At 47.7% G+C, this 8,982-nt stretch overlaps 1 protein-coding gene across 1 annotated transcript; it reads left to right on the top strand.

The window, feature by feature from the left end:
- On the top strand, window positions 1–8,490 carry LOC142767894 (uncharacterized). Its single transcript, XM_075870139.1, has 4 exons — window positions 1–114; window positions 2,928–5,556; window positions 6,533–6,838; window positions 8,435–8,490. The coding sequence occupies exons 1-4, from the start codon at window positions 1–3 to the stop codon at window positions 8,488–8,490; spliced, it is 3,105 nt and encodes a 1,034-aa protein (XP_075726254.1).
- The last annotated feature ends 492 nt before the right edge of the window (window positions 8,491–8,982 follow it).

An 8,982-nucleotide genomic window follows, 5' to 3' on the forward strand; every position in this document is an offset into this window, starting at 1 on the left:
ATGACCTCCCCTTCGCGCTCGCTGGACACTCGTGACTCCAAAGAGCACGAAGGTCTCCTCGCTTGCTGCCGCAACCACGTTTACGAAAGGAACACGCTGCTCACACACCAAGAAGTAAGAATTACGACAGTCCTTCGCACTTGTGCTGTTCGATTGTGCGTCTATCTTTCTGTTTGAACATCGTGCTGTAAGTGTCAAGCTTTGACAGCCGTTAGTCTACACTCTTCCTGTGTATGCTCACTCCGTGTGAGTTTTCTGATTGAGGTGCGTGCTGCGAGCTGCTTGCCGTTACTTGCATGACTTCACAATGAGTTGCTGTAACATTCATTCGTTCGTCCTTGTGTGGAAACAATGCACATTCAACGTTCAACTACCTATCTGAAGATACGTTTCACTTTCTTGTTATACCAATGCCTAGAAAGAGGGATCAGCCACATTTTCTTTTTTAGAGCAGTCACCAGCATGCACGGGGACCGACGACCAGTTCTTGCTGTGCCAGTGTAGTGATCCATGGTCCTAATTCTTCGCTCTTCTATTGCTTGGGCAGATATGGCAGTATGCAGACGAAGCATATTTGTTATGTAGTGGTAATGGGTGGTTGATTTAAAAGGTTGGGGGCTCAATGAAAAGCCATGTAAAGTGAACTTATCATCATTTCATGAGAATGATTGTGCTGTCATCAAGAGGGAAAGATAAAAGCGACTTCTGAAAGTTAACAAATCACGCGCCCATTTGGATACGATAAACGTAGGGAGGTAAAGAGGAAAGTGTATGGGAAAGAAAAAGAAAAAAAGAAGAGTGCGACCAAAATGCTTAGAGCACACGAAACTGGCACATGCGCATTTGGGGTTCGCAAACTCTCGCTGAAAATTTTGTCATTAGGGATTTTGTGGCCCAGTGTCTCTACGAAAAAGTCAGAGCATATCCGTAGAGTGAATGATTATGAGAGGCGCGATGCGTTCTTCCGTTCATCTATCTGTATGTCTGCCTATCTGCCTGCCTGCCTGCCTGCCTGTCTGTCCATCCATTCATCCGTCCATCCGTCCGTCAATGAAATATACGAAAACCACAAGCGCCATCTAGTGTTTTACTTCCAAGATCGTATACACAAAGCTGTATTTACTGTGCAATTCATGAATAAAAGGTGGCTACATCCTACAACTACCACTACTGCTACTAATACAGCTATTATTACTACTACTACTAGTACTACTACTACTACTAATACTAATAGTACTACTATTATTACTACTACTAATACTACAGAGGAGGGAAAACCCACACCCTAAAGGGCTTCGCCCCTAAAAAGTAGCCAAGGCCTTAGGATGTCGTTTTTTCAAAGGGGTGTTTCCCGAAGGGGGTTCATTATGGCTTCCAAAGTAGGTAGTTTAGTTTGATAGGTTTGACCATAGCACAGAACGTCTTCAAGTTTCTGTTCAAAGTCATAAAAGTTGCGTGTGACACCAATGAAAGTCATTGATTTTTATAAGTACAAACTGTATTTGCATACGCCACAATATATTCAGAAAAAACCCATGCTCGCGCTACTGAGCATTGCAACTATCTCATTTGGAGCTTGATGCCATTATTTTCACAAAATTTGGACATCACCAGTGCTTGATGCTCTCCAGGTGTTTAAATGAATTCTTGAGAGTTCAGACTTCGGTGGTATCACACAGTATCACACAAACCAGGGTCGAAATTGCTTCTAATATCTTCCAAAATATCCTACAACACTCTCATTGTCTGTCTTGATCTGGTTTATGTACATCAGAAGCTTATCAAATAATGCCAAATATTTATGCAATCACGCGATAAATGAGAAAAAAATTTCGGCAGATCCCACGTACCTGGGAATTGACGCTAAGCCAAGCATGTGGAAGGAAGTTGACTGTGTTGCAATTTATTTATTGCGCGACTTGTCATGAAATGACGCTAAATATATGTACAAATGTTGCACACTAAGACATATGTTGAAGAGGGGCAGATGTTTATATAACCAGCTGTCTGCACTTGCGCAACGATTCTACCTGGAAGATGCGTTTCATCAACACCAAAAGATGATGTCGAGCGCTGATACTCGCGAGGACACTGGCTCTCGACACTGCTACATAAATCAACTTCAGCACCTAGAAACTAGCCACAAATGATGTTAACCCTACGTGACAGCTGTATTCAAGGAGCATGTGTGTAATGTTTATGAAACTGGGCAGGCAGCAGTACAACCACTATTGACGTTTCACGAAGATTAACGTCTATTTAAAAAGCAGTTCCAAGTTCTGGCGTAGGTCTGTGGTGAAATGCTCCTTTGCCACGCAGAATGCTTGCGTTTGATTCCAGCTGGGACCCTGACATTCATTCCTTGCATTCGTTGGGTCGATGCTACCGATGTCGAGTATTTCTTAACGCTCGCGTGTTAAATTCGCCTCTTTGTGTTCTCTTCGTTCCTGGGTAGATGCTAAGTTCCTGGGTAGATACCACCTGTGGTACATACCCACATACCAGTGGCACATACTCGCCCGTGGGTATGTGGCACTGTCCGGTGTGAAGTGTTTGATGACTTACGCGACGAGGTTTTAACATTATTCATGTCCTGATCAGCACGTCATACTCGTTAAACCATCTTACTCTCTGATACCTACTTTGGTTCACACCAAGTTAAGGGGGTTGACTACTTGAGCACCCAAACGTAAGCAGATGAATAGATAGATAGATAGATAGATAGATAGACAGATAGATAGATAGATAGATAGAGAGATAGATAGATAGATAGATAAATAGATAGATATATAGATAGTGATGCATCGTCATTTGCACATGTCACTGCCACTGCGCACGTTGTGTGCGCATACCCCTCAGAGGCTATAAAAAGCCTCGCTCCCAATAAATGTTGTTCACTGTTGTACATTCGTGTCTGTACGCTTCAGTGGCGACGAGGCGGTCGAACCGTTGATGAGGAGGCGGACAACTGGGAGGCTTACCGGCTACGCTTGAAAGCATACTTCGAGGCTCACGACGTCACGGACGAGAAGAAACGCAGGGCAATTTTGGTCACGGCGTTGAGCACAAAGACAGTGGATTTATTGGCTGCACGATGCGCGCCGGCGAAGATACAGGACCTGAAATACGAAGACGCTGTGAAGTTCCTGGGTGAGCGATTTGCTCCGGCGTGCAATGAAATCGCAGAATCGTACAAGTTCTTCACAAGGAATCAGCTTGCACGAGAGTCGGTAAATAAATTTCTCGTGGAAATACGAAAGATTGCAAGCAGGTGTAATTTCGGTAGCGCCCTCGATAGGATGCTAAGGGACCGCATTGTTTGCGGCCTGCGCGACGCTAGTGTTCGTCGGCAGCTGTGGGCAAAAGCGGAACTCGTGCTGAGGGAGGCGGAAGAGGCAGCGCGTGCAGCAGAGATGACAGCGGCAAACGTGGACCACATGGCCAGCGCGCGAAACACGGACAATGTGCACGCTATGACGATGAAGCGCAGAGGCCAACCAACTAGGCATCCATCACTACGAGAGTCGACGAGCAGGGAAGACTGGCGGCACGAAGGGACGTGCCCATGCTGCGGCAAAAGTAGTCATACAGCGGAAAAATGCAAGTTCCGTTCTGTTAAATGCTTCACTTGTAAGAGGCAAGGACACCTAGCCCGTGTGTGCCAGCAGCACCAGTCCCGGCAAAACAAAGTATTCCACTGTGAAAGTCAGTGGTCTGATAATGACGACTACGAACAATTTCTGCTCAACTTGCAAGCGGCATCGGTGAACATGGTCCAGCCAATTTATCGCACCATAGAATGGGATGGCGTGGCTCTCCGAATGCAAGTAGACACCGGTTCCCCCTTGACAATCATCACATGGCCTACCTACACCAAATACCGTCACCTTTGGGCTCGGCTCCAGAAGACTACCTTGCAACTGACTTGTTTCCACGGTCAAATTCCCGTCAAGGGTCAACTCAATATCTCGGTGACGTACGGCGGGACCACACTGGACGCTACCTTGGTGGTGCTGGGGTGCTCTGGACCGGATCTGTGTGGGCGGGACGTCATCGAAGCCCTAGAACAGCACGGAAGGCAGGTTCTCGCCGTCGGAATGAAGGCTGCCCCCGGTAAGCCATCCTCTACTAAGGACAATTTACAAGTGCAGCAGTTGTTAGACGAGTTTCAGGACTTGTTCTCGGAAGAGCTAGGTTTAATCAAAGGGCCACCCGTTGAGTTACGCTTGCGCGAAGGTGTCGTACCTCGTTTCTTTAAGACACGTGCCGTGCCTTACGGGATGAGAGAAGCCGTTAGCCAAGAGATAGATCGTCTCGTTCAGACAGGAATCTTGACACCAGTTGCTTGCGCTGACTGGGCAACGCCTCTTGTTCCGGCAGTAAAGAAAAATGGGTCCATACGACTTTGCGGTGACTTCAAAGTAACAGTCAACGCTGCTTGCCACACGGAAAAATATCCGTTGCCCAAAATTCAAGACATCTTTGCTAGCTTAAGTGGAGGCGAAGTGTTCTCTACAATCGATCTAAAGGACGCTTACAGTCAGCTACCTCTAGATGAGAACGCAAAGCAGCTTCTAGTTGTTAACACGCAAAAAGGACTATTCTGCTTCAACCGGCTCCTTTTCGGTGTAGCGTCCGCCCCAGCAATTTTCCAGAGACGCATGGAAGCCATCCTTCAAGGAATACCGGGTGTTCAAGTTTACTTGTATGACGTGGTTGTGGCAGAGAAGCAAGACAACTGCGAAAAATTGCACGAAGTCTTCCAGAGGTTACGGGACTACGGCGTGAAGCTTCACCCAAGCAAACGCAAAATACGGAAGAAAGAAGTTGAGTATCTTGGGCACCGCATATGCGCAGATGGCCTTTTGCCGAAAGCGGATAACATTGAAACAGTATCAGGAATGCCCAGGCCCACATGTGTGGCAGAGCTGCGGTCATTCATCGGCTTTGTGACGTATTACCATGCATTCCTTGGCAACTTGTCCACTGTTCTCGCACCGTTGTATGAACTGTTAAAGAAAAACGCCCGTTGGCAGTGGGGAGCAAGACAAGAGGCCGCTTTCGAAGCAACGAAACGCCTCGTCAAAGGCGCCAAGTTCCTCACGCACTACGATCCGCAAAAGCCCCTCGTGTTAGAAACGGACGCGTCGTCTTACGGCATCGGGGCTGTTTTATACCACCGGGTCAACGGAGAAGCGAAGCCAGTTGGATTTTGGTCGCGCACTCTGACTGCCGCAGAGCGGAATTACGCACAAATTGAGCGTGAAGCGCTGGCAGTTGTCTTTGGGGTGACCAAATTTCGTGAGTACCTACTGGGTAATACTTTCACGCTAATTACAGATCACAAGCCACTTCTGCGACTGCTCAGCCTGGACAAGCCCGTACCTGCTCTGGCAGCGGCACGGATCCAACGTTGGTCTTTATTACTCAGCGGCTACACGTACACGATCGAGTACAAGGCAGGAAAAACCCTTCCGGTAGCTGATGCCCTGAGCCACCTTCCGGCAAGCTACCAGCACGATGCCAGTACCATGGAGTCCATCAATAACGACGCCCGTGAGTACGTACTTTTTGCTGAGCAACTAGACACCACCCTGATGTCGTCTAGTGATTTGGCCCGGGCGACAAAAGCAGATTGCACCCTCAAGCAAGTCGCTGTCTATATTCACGACGGCTGGCCTAGGAAACTACCGAGATCAAAACCAGACTTACGTCCATTCTTTTTCAAAAAACACGAACTTGTGTGCAGTACTAACATTGTCTACTGGGGCCACCGAGCGATAACTCCGGTCGCCACCCGGAATTCCGTACTACGCATGCTGCACGAGACTCATCAAGGGACGACGGTTTTGGGACGTTAAACCCCACATATCAATCAATCATCAAGGGATGACGTCGATGAAGAAGTTGGCGCGCTCCATATTTTGGTGTCCTGGGCTGGATCGGGACATTGAACGTGTGGTAAACACTTGCCCTGTATGTGTGCAGTGTAGCAGCATGCCACCTGCCAAGGAGCCTGTGCCATGGCCGGAAACCAAGGAGAAGTGGTCAAGGGTGCACGTAGACTATGCCGGCCCGGTTGACGGACATATGTTGCTCATCGCGGTTGATTCGCACACGAAGTGGATAGAGGTGAGCCCAGTGAAGATAGCCAGCGCGGGACGGACTATCGAAGCCTTACAATCAATGTTTAGTAGGTTTGGCCTGCCCCGAACCGTGGTTTCCGATAACGGGCCACAGTTCACTAGCGCGCAGTTTCAGTCGCTCATGAATGAAAACGGAATTCGCCACTTTCGCACTGCGCCTTATCATCCGCAGTCCAACTGTTTAGCAGAGAGGGCAGTGCGAACGATTAAACTGCGACTGCGCAAGAACGCTAGAAGCACACTGCAAGGCCGATTAGACCAAATTTTGTTACAGTATTGCCGCACCCCTCTGCCCAGCGGGAAAACGCCAGCGTTCATGCTTCTGGGTTTTGAGCCTCAATGCAAGTTGGATAACATCGTGTCGTGTCGGCCATTTTCTCACGCAGATACGGAGCACCCCGGAACCACTCGCCAAGTTGGAGACTCTGTTTGGTACAGGAACTACGGGACAGGAGCCAGGTGGAAGGCTGGCGTCGTACAGACCCTCGAAGGCCACCGCATGGTAACCATCAAGGCCGCAGACGGCGAACATCATCGCCGGCATTATGACCAGTTGAGAGGAAGAGAAACCGACAGCACGGGACTCGCTGCCGGTGAAGCAGAAGTCAAGCAAGAGCCCGGGGTTGGGGCACCGCAGACGGAAGCTGGCGAAACCGGTGCACCACTGACCTCAAGAGAACCCCAGAGCCCAGGTGCGCCAGACACAGACAGCCGACCAAATACGCATGATAACCAGGTTGGAAATGACGCCAGCGGCGCGCAATCTGATGGCAATAAAGAGTTCGATCCTTGAAACCATGTTACGCAGGTCCACCAGAAACCGACGCCCGCCGGATCGCTACCACCCTTAAGGGGAAAGAAGGCTGATGCATCGTCATTTGCACATGTCACTGCCACTGCGCACGTTGTGTGCGCATACCCTTCAGAGGCTATAAAAATCCTCGCTCCCAATAAACGTTGTTCACTGTTGTACATTCGTGTCTGTACGCTTTAGATAGATAGATAGATAGATAGATAGATAGATAGATAGATAGATAGATAGATACGCTTAAAGTCGCCGAGGTTCGCTATGAACTGCTTAGCATTTAAAACACCCACTGAGTTCAAGCTCGTGAAAATGTGACTGTTCTGTGCCACTCGTTCATTTTAATGAAAAGCATCGTTCAATAACATCCCGCTTGTGACTGGCGCGCAAGACAAGCAGTGGTATAAGCTATAACAAATCATCTCACGAAAAACTCCACTTCACACAAATGTGGTATAATCTTCACAATAATGGTCATACACATTTTTCTGTGGGTAGGTTTCTGAAGTGCCGCATAAATCATGTAGAAGTATTAAAATAGGACCACATACTTGTTGCCCTAATTTATGAGAAACACGTGCTTTTTTGCGAAGGAAAGAAGTGTGCCTTTACGGGATCGTTTTGCTGGTTAGGCGCAATACAAATGATATCTGAGGGATGATGATGCCATGTAAAGCATACGGGATACTATTGATATATTATTGTGAAGAAAGAAAGTGGGCGAAAAGATAATCTGCCGTGGGCAGGGAACGAACCTGCGACTTTTAAACGCTCCACCGACTAAGCTACCACGGTGGTTATATATATATATATATATATATATATATATATATATATATATATATATATATATATATATATATATATATATATAATGTCACGCACTAGGAGCTCGAAGAAACGTACAAGGGGCGCGGCTGTCAAAATCTGAGACACAAAGAAGGACGTCTCCGCTGGCACGGGTTGCTCGTCTTCGTCTTCGTCGTTCACTGGCACAGAACACCAGGTGGCATATTTCCTCCCCCCTAGAGAGCATCGACCAGATGCTCAAGAAACGTTTGCACAGTAGTGGGTCGAAGAAGGCAACATAAACATTAAACTAAGTAGCGCATGAGAGAAATTGCGTCCTGGGCCCGGCAATGAGAAATAAATGGCATTCACTGTTCACTTGCACCCGAAAAAAAATTCTCATCACCCCGTAAAGTATGGTTTTAGGCAGAGGGCGTGTACAGTCTCAGGTCGTGGTAACCTGCGCTGGGATGATGGTGAGCCTCCGTCTGAAACCACTTAGCAGTTGACGTCACTCACATGTCTGAGTACTATGTAAGGTTCAAGGTACTTTCTCAAGAGTTTATCACTGAGACCTTACCGCCTAATGGGTGCCCAAACCCAAACTTGGTCACCAGGTTCATAATTACCTGCTCGATGGCGAATGTTGTACCACTGTGCATCTGCGCACTGTTGAGTTCTGATGTGCTCGCAGGCCAGTTGACGTACTTCCTCAGCGTGCTGAATGTAGTCACTGATGTCGGGGGCTAATTGGTTGAGCTTGTCGATGTCCTCATTTGGAATCATGGCGTCTAGCGTAGTTCTGATATCTCAACCATAAACGAGTCAAAATGGCATGAAGCGTGTAGTTTCCTGCGTTGCAGTGTTGTACGCAAATGTTACGTATGGCAGGGTGTCGTCCCACGTTTTGTGCTGCACATCCAGGTACACAGAGATCATGTCGGCTAGCGTTTTGTTTAGCTTTCTGTTAAACCATTACTCTGAGGGTGATACGCAGTGGTATTTTGATGGGTTGTATAACTTAAGCTGAAGATATCATCCAAGAGTTTCGCTGTGAATGATGTCCCTCGATCAGTGATGACATATGACGGGGCGCCATGCCGTAAAACAATTTGATGCATAAAAACTGGCAACTTCAGCTGCGGCAGCTCGTGGCAATGCCTTGATCGCAGCGTAATGCGTCAAGTAATCGGTTGCGACAATAATTCATTTGTTGCCGGAAGAAGACAAAGGAAATGGATC

The sequence above is a fragment of the Rhipicephalus microplus genome, chromosome 7, assembly GCF_043290135.1.
Source record: "Rhipicephalus microplus isolate Deutch F79 chromosome 7, USDA_Rmic, whole genome shotgun sequence".
In the NCBI taxonomy this organism is placed as follows: Eukaryota; Metazoa; Arthropoda; class Arachnida; order Ixodida; family Ixodidae; genus Rhipicephalus; species Rhipicephalus microplus.